The sequence below is a fragment of the Grus americana genome, chromosome Z (genome assembly GCF_028858705.1).
Source record: "Grus americana isolate bGruAme1 chromosome Z, bGruAme1.mat, whole genome shotgun sequence".
Taxonomy (NCBI): domain Eukaryota; kingdom Metazoa; phylum Chordata; class Aves; order Gruiformes; family Gruidae; genus Grus; species Grus americana.
The window spans coordinates 76,252,236-76,275,294 of NC_072891.1; the positions used below are offsets into that span (position 1 = coordinate 76,252,236).

Genomic DNA, 23,059 nt, shown 5'->3' on the forward strand with positions numbered 1-23,059 from the left:
ACATTGTGTTTCAATATTGCATTGTCCCTATCAAGAAGGATTATGCAGCTAATAGAATTCAAGCATACTTGAACAACCAAAATAAAACTCTGTTAATTCTCTTCTGTTGATTTTTTTTTTTTTCCAGTGTATGCTATTCCCATTGGTTGACCTGGCCTCACGGCCAGGATTCTGTTTTGTGACAGCAGCCACCTTTGATGCGTGCTTCTCTTTTCCTTTGTAGGTGTCTGTGTGTGACAGGGTACACAGGACTAAACTGCGAAGTGAACATCAATGAGTGTGACTCCAGTCCCTGCTTAAACCAAGCCACCTGTGTGGATGCCTTGAACTCGTACGTTTGTAAATGTCCCCCTGGCTTTACAGGCAGCAGGTGTGAAACAGGTACACAGGACCAAGCGTCAGAACTAAGGTGGCATGACTAAGTCTCTGGGCAAGATTTGCACTGGGTGGGCTGATTTCATACAGCTTCCCCAGAAAGCAGCTAGGGCGGGACTCTGAGATGCTGAGTGGAGCCTGTGTGACTGCAGTGTTATGTCTAATTGCAGACAAGTAACAGCATGTGTGCTATGTCATATTTCTATTAATTTCTCTTTTCTAAGGCACAGTTCTATCTTTCTAATACCTAGTAGGTCTATCGAGTTTAATTTGTATTTGCTGTGTGTATCTAAGTTAATTAGCTCTTTCTGTTTCTTGTATTTCATGTAGGGCTTTGCATCACAGGGAGATTAGTATGTGGTAGTCTCAGCTTTAGAAGTCCTAAAGACATCAAATTCCCTATGGGCAAAAGGGCATCAAGTTCCCTATGGTCAGGCAAAATCAGTCACACCTAGTGAACCTCTTACATGATGCTGGAGTTAGGCCACACAACCACAAGGCTCAAATCCATTTGTCTTTTATCGTCTCCATGAAAATTATGAAGTGTTATACTTGTAGCTGGTGAATCTTTAAACAGAAGCTGAAGAGTCTGCATTGGCTTTACAGAGACAGTAGAGGACATACAGGTCGTTTCGACCTGCCATCCTACATTGGAGTGTAATAACACTCAGCTTTCAGAAGAGCTCTACTTGGTACATTTACATGTAGTATCCTTGTAAAGCACGTCACTGCATTGAAGAGCAGCACAGAAGTGCTGTTCCATACCAGTGCCGTATATTTCAGTTAAGTCCAGAACAGGAAGAAATCTCTCTTTTTTTTTTTTTTTTTCATCTTGACTCTTGTGAATAAAATGGATCCAGCTGATTACACCTCTTTGGGTTGTTGGATTGCAGATGGATATGTCATTTCATTGATAGAGGACTGAAAAGCAAGGTTCATGTTCATTGTTTGTTAGATAATCAGCTGCTTTTCCAGTCATTTTTCTTCAAACCCTGTGTGTTTTCTAGCCTTGGAAAGCTCTGTATGCTTGCTGATATTAGACTGCTATACATTCTTTCTACCTCTGATCAATATAAAGAGAATAATTTTTGTAGATGGGTTGCATTCCATTTTATTGCATTTGCTTAGATTCCATTTGATTGTCTTTCTGGGTTTTCAGGAATGTAGCTCTGAAAACTCTTTGTCTTTGTTGCAGAACAGTCCTCTGGTTTCAATCTTGATTTTGAAGTCTCTGGGATCTATGGATACGTCATGCTTGATGGTGTCTTCCCATCTCTTGGTGACATCACCTGTACATTCTGGATGAAATCCACTGACACCACAAACTATGGGACTCCCATTTCTTATGCAGTGGAGAATGGAAGTGATAATGCATTTCTTCTGACTGATTACAATGGGTAAATCACAGTTCTGCTTTTCTGTAGCTTACAGATGTCTTGAATTGATAAAGAAAGCATAGAGCAGAAGTCTGAATATCAGCTTTGCCTATTTGGGATAGAAAAGCCTGCATCCAAACTTAGAAGTTTAGAAAGCAGGTTATTTTTGTCTGGACTATGTTTACATCATATTTAAATGGCGCATTGAGGCAACAATTGGATAAAATGGAGCTTAGCACTCAGAGTACTTGTAGTGTGACTCCAAAAGCAAGGATGGACCCAAGGGGCAAGTTTAAGAATCCACTATGCCACCAGGACTTGAGTCTTCATGTTTTGGTACAGAAGCACGTTACTTATTTCACTGTGCCTTGTATACGATAACCATAACTTCCAAGTTCTCTGAGAGAAAGATATCTTGTATGGTGGTCTCTCAAGGGAGATTTCTTGTATGGTGTAGACATGGTTACCTCACTTGGCAAATAACATTTCTTTGAGTCATGTGGGACAGGCCGTGCTTTTAAAGTTGCTGTATACAACTGAGTATGTCTTCACCTTCCTTCCATGCAGCTGGGTTCTTTATGTAAATGGGAAAGAGAGGATCACAGACTGTCCTTCAGTGAACGATGGTAACTGGCATCACATTGCGGTCACATGGACATGCACAGATGGGGCATGGAAAGTGTACATCGATGGAAAACTGTCTGACGGAGGCAGCGGGCTCTCTGTTGGCTCAAAAATCCCTGGTATGCTTTGTTTATATTATACCAGAGCTGTTGCCTTCATTCTGGTTTTATTGCAGAATTTGCTATGCCTGCAAGGAAACGTTTGTTTTGGTGTTTTTTAGTATGTTTTCACATTTTCAACATTTAAGCAGGGCTCATGTTTGCTGTTCTTGTTAATGAGAACAGTTCCTTCACTAAGCCTCACTGAAGATAAAGTGCACATTTCTAGGGTAAACTATTAGCTAACTTGTTTTGGAGGTGGCACAGTTTAGTCCACAAAGGAGTCTGCGCTGAACAGATTTTGGAATGGCTTTTTGGGAATAGGTTTCTCACACAACAAACTTAAGCTGAACCAACATTTCCCTTACAAATGTGTGCTCAGAATTGATTGAATTAGCTGCCTTCTGTTACTTTCAGACATCTTTTTAAAGTTATGTTTGCATTTTGTCCTAACAAGGTGGGTTTTGCTATTTCATTGTTTCCTGTGATCAGCGGTCTCTCCAGTAATATCAGAAGACATGAAAAGGAGTATCTTCAGCACTGAAGAGCTGTGAAAGGCCTGATGTTAGATTGCTGGACAGAGATTTCATTTCGATAGTGTTTTCATACTACCACTGTCCAAATTTACATAGAGTTTAACTTGTGTGGTGTGTCTGAACATTGAATGGCTAATCACCAATGTGCTTATGAGGGTTTGGAATCAAATTTGTTCTGTCTAACTTTCTAAGCTTTTGTTCAAAGCAGGAAGTGAAGCTAGCACTTTTAAAATATGCCCCACCTGCTCAAAGCTGCATTTTGCATTTCTTTGTGATACGTTTCTAACGCTGGGCTAGAAGTCGTCTCTTAGAGCCAGTACCATTCCTGAAGCAGCCATGTAAAGCTTCTGCTCTCATCAGCATGAGTTTAGAATCAATGCATGTTTGAGAGTCACTTCCAAATTGTTACTTACCTCAGTCTAACATAAGGCTTCCCATGGGTTTGCTGAGAGAATTTGTTGAAAGTGGGTGGTCTCCTGCACTACAAAATCTTAGTAACTTAGGGTAGCAAAAGTTTTGTTTTGTTTAGTTTTTAATCTTCTTATGGGGATCCCTGCTGTAAGGCTTTTTTTCCTATCCCTGTTCTAATTCTCTCTGAGTTTAGGAGGTGGTGCACTTGTATTGGGTCAAGAACAAGATCAGAAAGGAGAAGGATTCAACCCAGCTGAATCTTTTGTGGGGTCCATCAGCCAGCTCAACATTTGGGACCATGTCCTGTCTCCACAGCAGGTAAGTCCTTACTGCAGCGTTCGAACAAAGGGCTCTGAGCATAGGATGAACATTTGAAAAGGCATTTCAAGTGAGCATATAGGATAGACCTGTGTTCCCACAGAAGTCAGTGGGGACCACATGAAGCTCTGGCTTAGCCTAGTAAGGAGAGTCGCTTCAAGCAAACCTAAATGTGGTTGAATCAACACAGAAGTCACTTTCTATTTTAACTGAGCCTTTCTCTATTATGTAGCTTTGAAAGAGAAATGAAGGCATAAACAGAAGCTAGCAGTCCTTTTAGAAGAGGGAGAAGACCCAATGAAATCTTTATCAATGATCTGGATTAGGGGATCGAGTGCACGCTCAGTAAGTTTGCAGATGACACCAAATTGGGCGGAAGTGTCGATCTGTGTGAGGGTAGGAAGGCTCTGCAGAGGGATCTGGGCAGGCTGGATCAATGGGCCGAGGCCAACTGTCCGAGGTTTAACAAGGCCAAGTGCCAGGTCCTGCACTTGGGTCACAACAGCCCAATGCAACGCTACAGGCTTGGGGCAGAGTGGCTGGAAAGCTGCCTGGCGGAAAAGGACCTGGGGGTGCTGGTTGACAACTGGCTGAACGTGAGCCAGCAGTGTGCCCAGGTGGCCAAAAAAGCCAACAGCATCCTGGCTTGTATCGGAAATAGTGTGGCCAGCAAGAATAGGGATGTGACTGTGCCCCTGTACTCAGCAGTGGTGAGGCCGCACCTTGAATACTGTGTTCAGTTTTGGGCCCCTCACTACAAGAAGGACATTGAGGTGCTGGAGTGCGTCCAGAGAAGGGCAACGAAACTGGTGAAGGGACTGGAGCACAAGTCTTATGAGGAGCGGCTGAGGGAACTAGGGCTGTTTAGCCTGGAGAGAAGGAGTCTGAGGCTTCAGTGTTCTGTTATACTGAGAGTGAAATTTTTTGGGACCTCCCACTTCAGATTATGACTACAGTTTCTGTCTCCCGCCATGCACTGCTATGAAGAGCCTGACTCTATATACTTGATTACCTCCCCATAGCTACCGGGGCTGCTGTTAAGTGTCCCCAAAACTGTCTCTTCTCCAGGCTGAACCAGCCTTGGTCCCATAGCCTCTTCTCACAAGGCAAATGCTCCTGCCCATCACGTTTTTGATGCCCTCCCCTGAACTTCCTCCAGCTTGTCAATGTCTGTCTTGTTCTGAGGAGCCCAAAATGGAATGCAATACTCCAGATGTGGTCTAAAAAGCACTGAGAAGAAGGAATAATTCCTTCCTTAGTTTTCTGGTTGTGACTTTATTCACAGCCAAGGATACTGTTGGTCCTCATTATTGCCAAGGCGCACAGCTGGCTGATACTTAGCTCATTGCTTGCCAGAGCCCCTAGGTCCTTTTCTACACAGCTGCTCCCTCTCCAGGCTTTCCCCACCCGGTATCATTCAGAGATTTTTCCTTCGCATTTGTTCTTGTTGAATTTCATGAGGTCTGTGTTGGCCCATTCCACCAGCCTGTCAAGGTCCCTATGGATGCAGCTCTGTGTTTCAGCATACTGACTGGACTTCCCAGTTTGATATTATCTGCAAACCTGATGACAGTGTGCTCCATTACCACTTCCTGGTCATTAGTATTTCAGTCCTGAAGGTCAGAAACAATGAAATTGTTGGTAACGCTTGAACAGTGAGGACTAATGTTCAAAGTTAGAGGCATTTGTTGGGAGAAGAGTCTTTGGATTAAAAGGTTTTGCTCTTCTCCTCTTTGTTTTTTTTCTAAGGTTTTACCACCATTTGGTGGTTTATCACTGCTGTTATCCGTGATCCAAATAAGAAATAGTAAAATTAACAGAAAATAGAAGTAAAGCAGAATCTTTGCTTCCGGCATCCAAATGTCTCCTCTGCTTCTTTCTCCTTTTCTTTGCTACTTTGCTTTTCTGGTAGGTTCAGAACTGCCCAGCAATCTGCTACTGTTCTTGGCTTTTGGGGTCGCTAGTTGTTGCATTGCCAAGTCAAATCTTCAGGTTTTTGTTCACTAGCAGTTCTAAAGCTGATAAGTATACATGTGATTTTACAGGGCACGCTGGTGAAGAAGTGTGATTTTCTGAGTCTTTCTCAGTAGTCACCTGTTTTTAGTGACAGGCTTGATTAAACTCCTGTTTACTTCAAATGCAATACAGTTAGGACGAGGAAGAAAATCCTACCCTTCATTTATGGTATCCATATTACTCATCTGAAAAGACAGATGTGAGACCAGACAGGGAGCTGAGCCAAGTAAGCTTCCCATAAAATTTTTACCTCATTCATTTCAAAGCCTGGGATAGTAAATCACTATCATTATCTGTTATTATCAGTTTTGTAATGGTCAGATGGAACTATTCAGTAAGTCTTACCTTCCTATTCTCAGCTGTAAAGGAAAGTAGGGTGACAAAATATGTTGCCCAGTGAATAACGTAAAGGTGAAGTCCACTTTTTAATAGTTTTCTTTGTGTACTTTAGTTGCTCATCCATTTGCACGTAAATTTTATATAGGTACACCAACAGTCTCATAATTTTGTTGCTAAGTAGACAGCCATAGAACTATGAGTTGTCTATATGGGACTGTGAGGTCCTTTCCAGCCCTTCCTTCTCCATCATATGGCTGCCTTTTCCACACTGGAAATTTTTCCCAGCAGATTCCTTACAGTTTGTTTGCAGCCTTTGGCCTAAGCATTTTCCATCAGCACATACTGTTGAAGTGAGATCTTTGAAATGGCTTTAGAATAAACAGAGCAGGTTGCTGTCTTCTGCAGCTAATCCAACTCTAGAAGAGTCTGATCTGCCTCACTGGAGTTCAGGGTAGGGGGGATGTGAGAATAATTCTGTCTGAGATTCATGGTGTACCTTCCTTTCTCACAAAGACAGACAGTATAGCACATTATTATTGTTAGTTGATTTCATCCACTGGAGACTTGACAGAAGCCAATCGTCCTTCTGGAAAGGCAGTTTCCCAATTGTTTGGCATGAACTGGGCACACCTGTGCTTTTTAACCAGCTAGCTGTGTCCTGAAGCCATGCTGCACGTATTGTGTGGGTAGGCTGGCTGTGCTGAGATGTACACAGCCCACTGGGCTGCTCATCTTTGTTCTTCTTAATTCATTTTTTCACATTGCTGAAGGAAACATTCCTTTGTCCCTGCCAGGGAATTACTGGAATGACCCTCCAGCACAGAAGAGTGAAAGAGTAGGAAGTAATCTCAGTAGCCTAATTACTAACATGTTCTCTTAATTGAATAACCATCTTTTCTCCATAGACCACTTCCCTTTGTGATATCTTCAAAGAAGAGGAAATCCTTAATTATTCTTTTACTGTGCATTTGTCCGCCTCAGGGCACATACGGTTTTTTCAGCAGTTCCATGGCTGAGATGTGATTGCATCTGGCCTGGTGGGGAGGAATGTAATGGGGAGAGTACTGTGCCAAAAATACACCTTAGTCCCAGTCACCTTCTGGGACTATGTTTCCTTTCTGTTCGTGGAGTTATAGTGAACAAAGGCAATGCAGAGTGAATCCAAAGCCCTGAACTTTCATTTGCAGTTTTAAAACACTTTCATGTAGCAGAAATCTCCCTGAGCATTCAGTGGAACTAAACAGCCTTCTTTTTTACAAATGTTGGGGTCAGGACATCTGAGCTCCTTCCTAGGGACTACTGTGGAATATTTATGACTTCCCATCATTAAGAGTCTGTCTGCATAGTCTTACTATTGCATATAATTTACACTGATGTCTGAATAGCTTAAAAGTGCTGTGCCAACTGGGGTTGTAGTCCCCAAGTTCCTTCTTTTGGTGGCCAGTTAGAAAGGTAATAACATTACTACGTTTAATAGATTCTCAGAGTCACAGTGAAGAATTATTTTTTTTTTTTTTTTACATTAAAATAGAATACTGAAACAGCTTTGGATTCCCACTGGCATTTCAGTTTCTTGTAGTAAGAAAGCAAAAGAAACCCCTAGTGGTGCCATTAAAGGAGTTATGTTTTAAATGGAAAACTTTTCCATCAAAGATATTTGATGAGATCTGCTCTCAAGATATGAATCTGCTGTTGATCTAACTGTGTGTTCCTTTCTTTCTCCTATCATTAGTTTGCCTGTATAATTCCTTTTTCACTACATGGTTAGTTATGGCCCTGTCCTGCTTTGGTTGAATTTGATGCCAATACTGCTGTTAGTACTGATGTGGGTAGACTTTGCCTGCAGTGTTTTGAAGAGCCATGCAATAGCCTAGTGCATTGAATTCACAGAACTCTTGTCTTGGAAACAACAAATTGCTTCATTAAACTGCTCCTTTTTGTGTTTCTGTTCCTTAAATGTAGTGAAGTGCTAACAGAGTTTGAGAAATACAGATCTTCAACATTATGTTCCTTTTGACTCCTATTTGACATTTTTCTGCAAATACATCAAGTTTTCAAGGTTGCATTCTCATATCTGCCTTTTTCTGTGAATAAATACATTTTTCTCTCACAGTAACAAATGCAATTGTGTTTCAAGAACTATGTTTTATACTTTGCCTGTATCACAAGTATGCCTTCAGATATTGCCTCAGTACATGCCGGTCCACAGCTAGCTGGCTTAGTAAGTACAGAATAATAAGTAGTTCAGTCAAAAGCCTCTTGTGCTAGAAAGGATGAGCATCGCTTATTCATTATTTGTTCTAGTGTTGCATGCAGACATGGAAGGAATATTTTTTCACGTTCTTTTCCTACATGGTTCTTAAACAGCACCTAATCAACTTTTTTAAATCCATAGGTAAAATCTCTGGCTACATCCTGTCCAGAAGAACTCCAAAAAGGAAATGTACTAGCCTGGCCAGATTTGCTGCCAGGAGTTGTTGGAAGAGTGAAGATAGATTACAAGAGTATATTTTGTGCTGGTTAGAACTTTATTTCCTAGAACCCTGTTTTTCTGAACAATATTGTAAGACTCTTTTATGAGGTCAAATATGCAGCTCGCAGCCTTTGCCCTGTTAGCCTTGAATAAATTATTTTGATAATTTGACAGTTAGAACATTCCATCCTTCATTTCTCAAATTCCAGGGTTTTGTAACAAAAGTTCATTAGAATCTCTGACAGAAATTTATTGCTTCCTGAATTGAGATGGGGAAAGAGTGAAAATGGTGTTGGGTCAGAAGGAAGTTTTTCTTGTCTTTTATTCTAAATATAATTGGATAGTATTAAAATACCTACTGCATCCTCACCTCTTTTCCGACAGATTCCTTTTCTGATGTTATGTGTTGATGATTCTCAAAACCCTTTGAACCCAAGCAGAATGTAGCATACGTAACACTTCCCAAAGCTTTCCCCTGGATAAACTTCTACAGGATCAAACAATCAGATAACAAATTTATTCATTTCAGCATATAGCTGTATCTCTTACTGTATGCATATATTTTGTCCACAGACTGTCCGTCTTTGCAAGGATCCATACCACATCTGCGAGCCTCTTCTGCTGATTTAAAGCCAGGGTCAAAAGTGAGCCTTTCCTGTGACCCAGGCTTCCAGATAGTGGGAAACTCTGTTCAACACTGCCTTAACCTGGGACAGTGGACACGGCCTTTTCCCCGCTGTGAAAGTGAGTTGTTTCAGTGGGCTGGCAGGATTAGGCAACTCTAGCTTTTATTTGGACCCTATCACTATTCATGGCCTGTTTATCCCTGCAGCTATGATGCACTTGAATCCATCCTTGTTACAGCATATACATATATGCCTAAAACTAAACTCACATTTTACTGAGCAGGAATTACACTACGACCAGATTCTGCCACCTTTTTCAGACAGTTTCTAATACCCATGGCAGAAATGAGTCTATTTGGATCAGCAATCTGTTACCCTGAACTTTCTCCCCAGTGGCACCAGGAGTGTGGAAGATGCACAGGAAATGCTAGAATATGATTTTTAAGTGTCACTGAGAATGTCTAGTTTGAAATAAAAGCCTTGGCATTAGTATGTTGTAGAGTATTTTCTTTAAAGGTAGCAGATATTTCTGTCAGGACTTAGAAGTGCTCAAGACTTACAGAATTTCTTCTAAGACACTGGGCTGTATACATTCAGGTTGTCAGGGTTCTTTGATTCCTGTTGTCCTGCTCCTGCCTTCTCCTTTCCTTTGGTTCTCCTCTGCTGTGACTGCACACATGACTGCAGTTGCATGTGTTGGAGCTGAATATTTTTCCTTTCAGCAGAATAGTAAATTAGCTCCAGAAGTAGGTATCACATGATCCTAAAATCAATCAGTAGTTTGGGGAAAATCACCAAATTGTTAAAAATACCTTAAAAATAGTTTGATCTAAATTTGATGTGATTTTCATATCTTCTTCTTTATTCAGTTGTTCATAGCACAGATCCAGGATCTGTCTCCTCTTCTGCCTAAAGAATAGCATTCATGTGAGGATTTATCCAAAAGCAAGTCCTGCTGGGCAGAGCATAAGTTCACTGGCAGAGACAGCTTTGCTCTTTCTTGGTGTGTTATCAGTGACAAGCCACCAGAATCCTGTTAGTGTTGTCATCTGATATCTCTGTATTGGGCCAGGCAGTTTTACCTGTTGAGGAGAGAGCTCAGACAGAACAGGGTTGACCTGCCACAAATATGTTGAGTGAATGAGGGCCAGAGTCGACCACTGGCCTTTCTCAGCCTGTTTCACAAGTACCTGATGAATGAAAGTGGGTTGCAGATAGCTATTTCCTGCATAAAGAACTACCAGCTTTATGGTGGAAGGTGTGATACTGAAAAGGTTCTGCTGACTGAATCAGGCTTATTGTAATCGCTGCCTTCACCCACCAGGATCCTATTCCTCTTCCTGCTTACCAAAGACCCCCAAAACCACAGGTCCCCATCCCCTGACAGCTTGTCTTTGTTACAGGCTCTTCAGTTATATCCCTCTACAGCGAGGACTTGGCTTTCATTACCATGGGCTCTAAATACTCCACAGTGTCTTATTGTGTGATCCTTGCACATGGCTGGGGAGCAAGAATTTGTACAATCCATGTAGTTACAAAGATGAGCTGTGTAGCTGTTGGAATAAGTTCATGTCATCTTGATTGAAATGAAGATGCACAGAAGCAGCTCTGCTAGAATAAATAGTAGTTTCTGCGAGGCAGGTACAGTGACACCTTCTGCTGGCACAGCTAGGATCAGAAGGGCTTATTTACTACAGTCAAAGTGATGCCCAAAGTTGTACGTGAGGTCAAGTTCCAATCTCTCCATCGTTTGTGCATTCCCTGGTCTCAGACCAGTATTATAACCTCTTAGCAGTAATCTGTTAGCGAGCTTTGCAATGTTCAAATACAGTAATACTGAGCTTGTTTTTCAGTGAAAGGAAATAACAGGAACCTCTATGGAGGCAAACTTACTTTTCCTTTGTCCTTAAAACTCATGAAGGATCATTGATTATCAGGGAAGTGTTCTGTGACTGAAAGGCAACTGCTCAGATCTTAGTCACAGATGTCTCCTCCAGAGCTAGCAGAATAGCAGGAGCTGGAGAGTCCTGCTCAGTCTCTGACAAGTGCCCACAAAACAAGACGCTCCACCAGACCTGGAATCAATTAGCTACCTCAGAAAAGGTCTGGACCCTCTTGCAGATGGGATTCCACAGTTGCAGAGAAAAAAATCTCCAGTGGTGGCTCTCGTGGAATTATTCTGAAGTTGATCTGTATCTGCTCTGCTAATGTCTGTACCCTCTTCTGACTCGTGTTTCAGGAATCAGCTGTGGAGTGCCTCCACCTTTAGAAAATGGATTTTATTCAGCTGAGGACTTCTTTGCTGGCAGTACTGTTACCTATCACTGCAACAACGGCTACTATTTGTTGGGCGACTCCAGGATGTTGTGCTTGGACAATGGGAGCTGGAACAGCATTTCGCCATCTTGCCTTGGTGAGATGTGCCATACATGTGGCTGCACGGGCTGGCGATCTTGCACTTGGTTTTGGGTGGGATTTCATTATGAAATTGTGAAGGCTGACCCAAGCCTCAGAAATCACACTCCAAAATATGCATATTTCTGAAACACCATGCTAAGGATTATGTGAAACCAAAACTCATTCTGGCATCTTTCTCTGTCAGTCCTCTTGTGTGCCCTGCACCCTATAATAAGCCTGCATTGCACTCCCATCCTCTCTCCTTCCAGGTTCATTTAGCCCTGGAGTCCTTGCATTCTCTGCTTCTAACCTGTGCATTTCCCTGTGCTTCAGCATGCTGTCAGCATCCCATACTCTCTGACCAGGTTCTCTTAGACATTCCACACTTGGAGGTTGTCATGTTTAATATCAAATTTACTTACTTTAACATAGTTGATGCTGCACAAGATTTCTGATTTAGCAGAGAGATACAAAATACACTGTGTAGCACAATACAAATATATTCAAGTTACACTTAGCAAAATACAGCAATTGCAATACACAGTTCAATCACAATACCACTGTGTTTCCCATTACCAGTCTCTGTAATACATTCACCATCATGATACTGGGCATCCCCAGTAGCCAGGAATGAATACGTAGATTGAAACCAGCTCAAGCCCATTTCTAGTTGTCTGGTTTTTATACTCCATGTTGGCCTGAGCCAGGTATCCAATTCCCCCCCCCCAAGCTAGTGTAGCTAACTCAGGTACACATTGATGCTCCTTTAATGAACTCAGGGAGAAACATTTACACCACCAGTTGATCAACTCAACTGTTGATAGTTGTTTACTTAAAACAAAGGCCACCTTCCTGTCTCCTTGTGTTGAGTCAGCTTCTTTGTAACAGCAGTGGTCAGTCACACCCCACCTTATTCCCTGAGCTACCTCTGCTCTGAGCCTTCTTCCATCGTGGGGGTTTATTGGTGCAGTCACATAAGCAGCTGCAGCATTGAGAAGGCCGGAAGTGCAATTAAGGACACAGTTCACATAGTTGCCACACCATAATTTACTTCCTAGTCAGCTAGGTCTGACATACCAGATGCAGCTGCAGGAACTACAAGGTTGGACAGACCAGCATTGTACTGCATAGGGTGAACTGGGTGTGACTGTTCTTGTAGGGCCATGTCTCCAGCACATCCCTGCTGGAATCCACTCGCTAGCTGCACTCAGATTGCTGCTGTCTAGTATGTCATGCCAGACATGGGAGTTGCAGGGTAACAACCTGGCAAGAGCTGTGTTTGAATTGACTTTTTATTTCATGTAGGTATAGCGCTTTTGGGTTTTTTGTTGTTTTGGGTTGGTTTTTTTTCAGTCAAGACAAGCAAAAGCAAAGCTAACTGTCCTTTAGTTCTGCCAAAATTCACTTTGGAGTAGGATCCATTTGGTTTTGTAGCATCCTCTCTACTGGAACTCCTTCAGAACCTCCAAACAGACCATCTAGTCTGTTGTTCCTCTCTGCTTTTATCCTTTGCCCTTTGTGCCAAGATGAGCAGGCTCAGAGCAGATGCTGCAGGGCTGTCCAAATAGTTTGACATCTGTGCAGCAGGAAGCATAATGTTGAGAAGGAAAAGCCCTGTGCCCTACCTTCTAGCTTGACTTGTCTCATAAAGCAGAGCAGACTAAGGGGAAAATGAAAACAAGAGTGACTTTGACACCCTGACCCACCCTTTACCTTTCTGATTCACGCTCCAGGCACATGCTAACAAAGCCTGGTACACCTTTGCCCGGGGCATTCCTTTTGCTCTGTTATGGATCTGATTCATAGTTGCTTTCCACTCTTCCTTGCCTTTCCAGACATGACAGGAGGAGCAGTCTTTCCAGTTCTGGTAGCACGTTGGATTCTCTTGATGCTTGTCTAATTGGCAGCTGTTTTGATTTATGTGGAGTTTTCATCCTGCATGCCAGAAAGAAACTCACTTTTCAGAACGTTGTTGAGTTCTTTTCCTACTGGCCAGACTCATTCAGCAGGGAAGAATGAACACACCAATTTAGCAAATTTTGTTGCTTTTTTAACCAAGTAGCTTTTTTGCCTGGAAATAGGCAAAGAACTCCAGTTGTATGTCCTGTAGCAGGGCTTTTAAAGGAAGAATTATTCTATCTCTAACAGTCTGGTTTATATGAGGAATAATCCCTGATGCCAGCATATTTCAATTAGATACTTTGAAAATGACCCTTTGCAATTTTGATTCATTGTTTACATACCAAGAACACTTCTGTACAGTCAGGATTTTAAAGCTCATATGAAGTATTCTGGAGTGAGGGAATTTTTTAATTTTTTTTTTGCTGTACAATACCAAGCCACATGGAGCATAAATCATCAGTTGGCATTTCTAGGGACTACTATCATATAAATAGTTAATTATAATAACTAATATATTTTGAAATCATTGTAACTTTTCTGGCAACTGCAGGTATTTTTCATTCCTAGGCTAATGAAATTCTCTTCAGCAAAGACAGGGCTTTAATTATATTTTATGTTCAGAGTGTTTCCCCTCTTGGCTAAGTTTTCCTGTCTTACAGGTGGGAAGCTTGAAATATAGAGGATTTCCCAAGCAGGTGTTTAATGCAGAAGTCCTCCCTCCTAATGTCTGTCCAAACTAGTGTCAACAACACATAAGTTACAATGTCTGTTCTTTCACTATTTGGAAACAAGATACTTTTTGTGAAAGTGTTGACTGACAGTTAATAGGCTTTCTCTGATTTTCTCACATTTCACAATATGGTGTAGTAAATTATATAGAAAGCATAAATATTAATTTAAATATTAATTATTTTACTAGTGCATCAAAAATGTGATTGAAGTAAGAGTGATTTTTGATTATACTAATTAAAGCAATTCCTCTTGAGAGTTAGTAAGACAGAAATTTAAAGCAGATGCTTATTACAAATACCACCCTAGAGACATCTTTTTTGTGTTTTGTTTTTGTAGATGTTGATGAATGTGCTGTAGGATCAGACTGCGATGAGCACGCATCTTGTCTCAACACAAATGGATCCTATGTTTGCACTTGCATCCCTCCTTACACAGGAGATGGTAAAAAATGTGCAGGTATGGGAAAGAAAAACATCTGGCTAGCCTGTCCAAGGTTCTGTATAGTCCAGTATCCTGCCTCCAGCTATGGAAGACAGTTGCCATTAATTGCTATCTAAGAAGGTACAGGGCAGGCATGCTCTCATCTACAGGTCACTTTGGCCTGAATGAGGCTGTGATGAAGCATCTCCTTTTGTTTCTTGAGAACTCGCCTCTCCCTATGGAGGCAACTGTCATTGGGATTCTGCTCTGAGACATGCACACATGCAAAATCCTTTTGCACATGGAGCACATGTGCTGAAGACCTGGAAAGGCCACCATGCCACAATGTGTCACTTAGCAGAGCAGAGCTGCAGGCACCTGAGTAGGGTTTGAGCTCTCTGTGGAAACATCAAGCAAGGTAACTTTGCATGAAGATGAGAAGACAGTGGCATAGGCTAGGATAAAAGGCAGCTGAGCTGATTTTGTGTTCAGGGCTGGACACACTGGAGTGCGCTTTCCCTCACAGAGGGAAAACTGACTGCAAGATGTGTTTGCTTCTGACAATTAATGCAAACTCAGTTACAGAGGGCTCTTCCATATCAAGATTAGCTTACTTGCATGAGTCTTCTGTACCTGTCACTTACAGAACAGAGAAAAGCTGGTAAGGCTGTAATCTACTTATGAGTGTTTTCCACATGCTCTGTCTTCCTACTTTCAGAAGATTCCTAAGGGTATCTCCTGCAACTTGTTTATAAAACCTGGTACTTGGTTATGTTATTGATAGTTTCTCTCTTCCTCCTCAGAACCGGTGAAGTGCCGTAATCCAGGACATCCAGAGCATGGCCATTTATATGGGCGCACTTACAGTGTTGGCAGTGAAGTAACATTTTCCTGCGAAGAAGGGTTTCAGCTGACAGGAGTGACTAAACTTACATGCATGGAATCTGGAGAGTGGAGTCACCCAGTACCTTACTGTGAAGGTGTGGTTCCTGGGGAGAATGCATATTGTAATGGGTGTTGTTAGAGAGATGGAAAGGGAAAAGTAGTAGTGTAGAGCCTTTAGAGACCACAGCAGCTAATGAGACCCTGTCCTCGCAGACCTGAGTCCCAGTGTTAAAGTCTCTGTTGTCTTACGAGATGTAAGCACCAGTTGAAGCTTTTCCAAGTTGTCACACTCATAGTGGTACTGTCTTATGCAGATTATACTCTCTTATACTGAAGTACTGCATCCAGCTCTGGGGTCCCCAGTACAAGAGAGACATGGAGCTGTTGGAACGAGTCCAGAGGAGGCCACAAAGCTGATCAGAGGGCTGGAGCACTTCTGCTATGAGGACAGGCTGAGAGAGTTGGGCTTGTTCAGCCTGGAGAAGAGAAGGCTCCAGGGAGACCTTATAGCAGCCTTCCAGTACCTGAAAAGGGTCTTACAAGAAAGATGGTGAGGGACTGTTTATCAGGGAGTGTAGTGATACAACAAGGGTTAATGGGTTTAAACTAAAAGAAGGTAGATTTACATTAGATGTTAGGAAGAAATTCTTTACTGTGAGGGTGGTGAGACATTGGAACAGGTTGCCCAAGGAGGCTGTGGAGGCCCCGTCCCTGGAATTGTTTAAGACCAGGTTGGATGGGGCTTTGGGCAACCTGGTCTAGTGGAGGGTGTCCCTGCCCATGGCAGGAGGTTTGGAACTAGGTGATCTTTGAAGTCCTTTCCAAACCAGAACGTTCTATGATTCTCTGAAGTATCAAAGGCATAAACTCATCTCGGTTTAATGCAAACATTAAAAGTTCTTCCTTTTCCACCCAGTGTCCCGTTTTCAAGGAACTTGAGGGAATGTAATGTCTTAAAGATCATTAACTGTGTTTTAGGTGATAATAAGCAACCAGAGAGGACAGGCTGGTGCACATACATATACATGGCATCATTGCAAAAATGGTTTCTTTAGAAAACCAGAACTAATGAGGTGAAGCAACAGGGTAAGATGAAGAAGTGACAGAGACATTGTCAAAAACCCAATTACTTTGTTCAAAGGGAGGAGCGGATATGGAGTCCTCTTGACATCAAGCATGTGGTTTGTAGAACAGTTCCAACTACCTCTTTCCAGTTAATCAAATTTCTCAGTAAGATGAAGTCAGATAAAGAGCCCTCAATGTCAGTTATAGCTTGGTCAAGAACACAGTGTTACCTAAGGCTTTACACCTCTTCAAACCTGTTTAGAGAAAAAAAAAAAAATCCTGATTTTCTGTTCTTTTTTATTTGTGTTGTATCAACCTCTCTTGTGATCCTGTCTTTAAAGCTATATCCTGTGGTGATCCAGTTATTCCAGAGAACTGTGCCATTTTGGGCTCAAATTTTACATACCGCAATAAGGTGGTGTACAGGTAGGAATTCAGTATGTTTGAAGTGCTATATTAATAATTGATTGAGAATCTGGCAACAAATGAGAGCATGGCTGAATTGAGAGTGTGGTTGAAATGAAGGAGAGGAGCGAGATGGGATTAACGTAATGGAAAGACATTTGGTTATAGCTGTGGCTCTTCACTAGTAGAGCTGAATGATTACTCCAGTTCTACCTCTCTGTGCCCTGCAGAGAAAGATGGTGTATGCAGGTGTGGATGAAGAGAGAAAAGGAATGGCTGATTATGTTGTGCATAAAAGGCTCTGTGTTTGATAGCACTTCTTTTCTTCTAACTCAGATGCAATGATGGATACAAGTTAGTGGGCGAAAATGAGATTCTGTGCCTTGCTAGTGGCATTTGGAATCATTCTCCCCCCTCCTGTGAAATGGTGACCTGTCCTAGCCCACAGGATATAAGCAATGGAAAATACGAACTCACTGGCACAACCTACCTTTCCTCTGTATCATACGCATGTGACAATGGATACAGGTAAATGTGGGAATGTTCCTGAGCCAAATGCAGGCAGCATGCTTGCTGAAAGGTGTAACTTAGGTCTGAAAGAGACAAAGCTGGGATCGTTGCTCAGAAAGATAAAATATTAAAATAGAATTTTAAAAGATTTTTTTATATCTTGAAGATACATTTTGTATTTCATCCTATATTGGAGCAGTTCAATAAGATCATTCAGAATTTGAGAAATATATATATGTGTGTGTGTGTATATATATATATATGCAATGCTTTCATTTTTACCATCAAGCTCAAAGACATATTTTGAATATTCAGAAAAATAGTTGTCATTATTTTTGAAAGTTCTCATTTGTCTTTCAATATTATCATACCCCCACAGCTGTAGTGCATATCCAGTATTATTTTTGCTATTGTTTTACAATACTTTTGGTGAAGGAACCTTCTGGAAGTCACTAATTTACTCCTTGAACTCTTTGTAGTAGTTATTTACTCTAGGTTTTTATTCTGTTTTACATTTGTAAGCAGTTATATTGGAAACACATTTTTAGTAAGCTGCACTTAAAAATTAATACAGTAAGGCTACGTCCAAGGATTTGGCTTCAAGTGCAAGTTCCTGCCTCTCCTGATAACTGCTTGTACCTCTAGCAGATTTACTCTGACACAAGTGGTCTCATATGGACCTGTTTACGTCTGAATTTTTTTTCTATTTTCCTGCTGCAAGCATTCCCTTGTCCAGATGCAGGCAAGTAGGCAAGGTGTGCTCATCTGGTGAATGGTTTAATCATGTTACTACAAATGGATACCTCAGCTGCAGTCCAGTCCAGTGTTAAGTCATAGATCCACAGTGTGGGTTTATCTGTACTCCACTAAACCAAGCAGTGGTTTTACCAGTGTCAGTGGGTTTTTTGACCATGGACTTAGGACACAGAGGCAGCAAATACCACATCAGTTGTGACTCTTTCCCTTTACCTGTCTAGCATAGATAGCTTGATGAGAGAAGTCCTCTCTCCTGTTGTCACCACTGCAGGGGAAGCCCTCCCAAACAGTGTCCCTCTTAGGCAGTATTGCTGGACCTAAGTGTGGACTCAATCTGTTCCTTCAAGAAGCTTTTATGTGCTTTTTGTCTTAAGAATATTGCCACAGGTAGGCAGAGCCCACTGCCCTGACAAGGGCCTATGCCATATCTGTAAGGACTTTACAGGTCCTTGTTGTTCTCTGCCATTAACCCCTGAGCTCATTTCCATCAACTAAACATGGGGGTCTAATAATATTTGAGACTAAATTGTAGGGAATCAGACAGACCTTAGGTAGGGCTCTTAGGTATGACATGAGACCTACTGGGAATCCATAGCCAGCTGACATAGCAGCTGGAGGCCAAGGGCTTCACCCAGGGCATCACAGAGTGGTGTTGAATACCTGTGTTTAGTCAACTGAGTCATACCTTTTGTACCAAAGTATTGCTGTTTCCTCAGCTAAGGAAACAAAAAAATTACCATCAACTTCAAATGTGTATGACCATTCACTCAAACAAAATCCTTTACCTCCTGAAGGAACTGAATGCTTTTTTGTAAACAGACCTGAACTGGAGCATTTCCTTCAGTTTTTTGAGTGAAGATAGTGTTTTAAGTCCTTGAGTGAATCAGGTCTCAGACTGAGGCCTAGTTGCAAGTCTCAAGATTGGCATAGAGTTGATGGCATACAAGTAAATATTTAAACTTAAATATTTAAGTACCTCATGACTTTCTTTTGTGGCTCAAAGACAGGCAAAGCTACAGCCAAAGTTATGTATGCGTCTGCACACTGCATTGAGGCCCCACATGAATTCCACCAGCTCTCTCTTCAAAATAATCTGAAGATCAGCTTTTTTGACAGCATCAGCAGTGCTTTTCCATGAACAGAGGGTGAGATTCTAGCCTCCACTGAAGTCAGTGAGAGAGGCCCCTTGGTTTCACTGGGGTCAGAAAGCCAATGAGAAGCAAAGCACCTCTTTCCCTCTCTGTTCCTCACCCGGACTGAAATGGCAGCCTTAATAATGATCTTTGTGTCTCAGCCTTCAGGGACCTTCTGTACTTGTCTGTGCATCTTCAGGAAACTGGAACAGCACACCTCCAGCTTGCAACATTGTCTCTTGTGGATCCCCTCCTGCCATCAAAGATGCAGTCATCAATGGAAATAACTTTACTTTTGGAAACACAGTCTCTTACATCTGTAAGGAAGGGTATGTAGATTAGCACTACTGGACTAATGATCAGGACGAGTTTGACTGGTGCACTATTTCACAAGTCCTTTATAACTGCACACTAACTAATTTTTACTGCTTCTGTCTTAACTCTCTGGAAATTAAATGTGATGGAATTTTTTTTGTGGGCTCTGAAGTTAGCACGGGAAATATAGGCATTTCTTAAAGTAGTTTCACGGCAGCTGAATATACTCTGGAAGAGGAGAATGGAGAGGAGTCATGGGGCATGATAGACCAATTCAATAGGAAGCCCTCTCCCCTGAAGTTCCTACAGAACTAGTACTTCTGTGGTAAACTCAAGTCCCTGATCATAAAGAATTCCTTATGTCTCTTCAGGCTATAAGAAAGCTGTTTGGTATGTTTTGAGAACTGTCTGGTCTGATGTTCTAAATTCTGCTTCCTTAAAACTCTGACTCCTCATTTATTGAGGTGCATTATTTTTCTTTGATCTCTGTCTATTCAGTGTAGTGACCTTTTCAGACCAAGTTTCATCAAAGATGGGGCTCCACTTTGATGATGTCGAGCATGAATGTAATGCTGGACTCTGATCCTGCAAGAACCTTTGCACATACTTATCTTTACAGCCTGTGAGCAGTCCCATTGAATTTCTTGAAACTTCTCTCCAAAAGGCAGAGCAGGTATGCAGAGCTTTTGCCAGGTCAGGCCTTAAGTGACTGGAGGATTTTCTGCTCCTTCTTGATGTAAAAAGGTAGATTGATAAGCCAGTATTTTTCTTATAAACTGGCTTTGCAATATTTTTTGAAACGTAATTGAAGCAAAGCATCTTTATTCCATTTTCTTGACTGTATTATGATTTTAAAAGCTGCTTCTTTTTCCTGTGCAAGGATTTTAAGTGGGATAGGGTAGCAGCATTTAAAGAGGATCACAGCTGTCTGTGACAGTGAGTAGAGTGGATCATATTAAACACTGACACATAATAGGCTCTTTTTCTGGAGTCCAGTCATGAGGCTTTGAAAACAAATCCTGCAAACAAGACAAGCACCCTTATAGATGTTGGCATCAAAATGTGAACAACTAGTTTCCAGCCGGCAACTGGAAAGAGTCACCAGGAACTTTGCAGTAGTTATAGTTTGTTTGCTTTCTGTGAGAGCACACGACAGAGATTTCAAAACTGAGCAAGAAGGTAGTCACAGGTGCTGCATGTTTAAGCAGCAGGGTTTTAAGTTGGGTGATGAGATCCCAGAGACAGATTAGAGAAATAGAACTACATTAACAGTAATCATGTGGTAGAATTTAATTGTAAAAGATTTTTTTTCTTTGCTACTCAGCATTAATTTTTTTATTGGCTTTTATAACATTTTATAGTGGGTTTTTTTAGGAAGAAGTTGTTACAAAATTGCAACGTGTGTTATTGACAAGAGCATCTCTGGGTAACTCACTAATGAGTTTCTCATTGCTTGTAAGTGTGAAAATAGATTGATAGCGCTGATACAAGAACCCAAAAGGCCTTTGTGGGCTTTTCATCTCTTTCTTTTCCATTCAGTTCTGTTAAAGGGAAAGAATTTCTTGGTGGGATAGTTTCTTTGAGGAATATATGGACTATCGCAGCACAATACTAGGTTTGTTGTAGTAGTTTCAACCAAAATGGAAGTGCAGGAATGGTAATCAGATGGACAGATGAGAGAGAAGCAATATACACAGTGTGCTAGGATATATCCCTCATTGTGATACCTCACCTGTGGACATGTAGGCTTTAAGATTTTCCTTTTGAAGTTGATCATAGCTTTTGTAAAAGATCCTATTCTTCCCGGGTGCTAACAAGCAAGCTTGTACTGCAGGGGCTTCAAGAAACTGTAGGTAGCATTTGACAATGCTTGTCTTTTTGACTTCCTATGTGGTTTCCTTATCCACAGTTACACGTTAGCTGGCCCTGCAACCATAGAGTGCTTAGCCAGCGGCGAGTGGAGTGTGAGCCACCAGCAGTGCCTGGCAGTATCCTGTGATGAACCACCCCATGTGGAAAATGCATCACCAGAGAGTGGCCACCGCCTCTTTGGCGATATAGCTTATTACTTCTGCTCAGATGGCTACAGCCTGGCTGATAACTCTCAGCTGCTTTGCAATGCAGAAGGGAAGTGGGTGCCTCCAGAGGGCAGGGAGATGCCCCACTGCATAGCTGATTTCTGTGAAAAGCCATCCACCGTCTCATACAGCATCCTGGAGTCCATTAGTAAAGCCAGGTTTGCAGCTGGCTCCATCGTGAGCTTCAAGTGCATGGAAGGCTTTGTTCTGAACACTTCAGCCAAGATCGAGTGCCTTCGAGGGGGCCAGTGGAATCCTTCTTCTTTGAGCATCCAGTGCATCCCCGTTCGCTGCGGAGAGCCTCCCCACATTAGCAATGGCTATGCCAGTGGGGCCAACTACAGCTTCGGAGCAGTGGTGGCTTACAGCTGCAACAAGGGGTTCTACATCAAGGGAGAGAAGAAACGGACGTGTGAGGCCACTGGCAACTGGAGTGGCAGTTTGCCCACATGCCACCCAGTGTCCTGTGGAGAACCGCCCCAGCTTGAGAATGGCTTTATAAAGGTACAGAATGAGTTTTGTCATCTGCCTGGTACCATAGCAAACTGAATATGTCTTCACAATTGCCACTTTTGGGGGGTTTTTTTCTTCTGTTTTGCCCTCCTGTTAAAATTGAGGAAGCACGTGACTGGATGGAATAAGCAAAGGGAAAACCAGGTGGATTTGCAGCAGAATCATGTCTGAAAAACATGGACACTTTTGGGGATTTCTTATCTTAAAGTGGGTTTTCAATTAGGAGACTCAAGATGCCAGATGACAATCAATTGATTTCCTTAATGTCTCACTCTTCATTTGTTTGGTCCATAGGTGGCTTTCCAGTGCCATCTGGAGAGATTTGAAGAACTGTTGCCAGTTCACAAGCCTTGCTCTTTTTGCTGATGTGAAAAAAAAAATCTGATTTGCAATAGATAAATCACCTTGGGATAGTTTTTCTCCTTTTGATGCAAGCACACTTCTTTACTGAAGTCAGAACTTCCTTTTCTTTATCAAATTACATTGCAACAATGCCTGAAGTTAAAAATCTCCTTGTGGCAGACCAAACCTGTAACAACTACTTAACCTGTGTCGTGCTTTGATACACAGGAGTAATATTGTGATAAGGAAGATCAAAAAAACTATTGTACTTTGGATTTTTAAAGGATTTTTCTTCTGAACACCCCCTTCCTTCCTTAAATCTAGCCACCCAGGAATCTGCATTTGCTAAAAATTGGGGTGGGGTTTGCATCCCACTTCCTACATGGGCTTCCAGCAGTAATAGCAACAATTTCT

At 41.8% G+C, this 23,059-nt stretch overlaps 1 protein-coding gene across 2 annotated transcripts in view; it reads left to right on the plus strand.

Annotated features, from left to right (window-relative positions):
• SVEP1 (sushi, von Willebrand factor type A, EGF and pentraxin domain containing 1) overlaps positions 1–23,059 on the plus strand; it is a 129,314-nt gene that overhangs the window by 76,269 nt on the left and 29,986 nt on the right. For both annotated transcript variants that reach the window (XM_054809309.1, XM_054809310.1), the window contains exons 25-37: positions 224–381; positions 1,571–1,772; positions 2,319–2,494; positions 3,614–3,738; positions 8,489–8,612; positions 9,140–9,310; positions 11,432–11,605; positions 14,560–14,679; positions 15,447–15,623; positions 16,935–17,019; positions 17,335–17,526; positions 19,559–19,726; positions 21,622–22,294. In XM_054809309.1, coding sequence (XP_054665284.1) covers positions 224–381; positions 1,571–1,772; positions 2,319–2,494; positions 3,614–3,738; positions 8,489–8,612; positions 9,140–9,310; positions 11,432–11,605; positions 14,560–14,679; positions 15,447–15,623; positions 16,935–17,019; positions 17,335–17,526; positions 19,559–19,726; positions 21,622–22,294 — 2,545 coding nt within the window. The remainder of the gene's footprint in view (positions 1–223; positions 382–1,570; positions 1,773–2,318; positions 2,495–3,613; positions 3,739–8,488; positions 8,613–9,139; positions 9,311–11,431; positions 11,606–14,559; positions 14,680–15,446; positions 15,624–16,934; positions 17,020–17,334; positions 17,527–19,558; positions 19,727–21,621; positions 22,295–23,059) is intronic.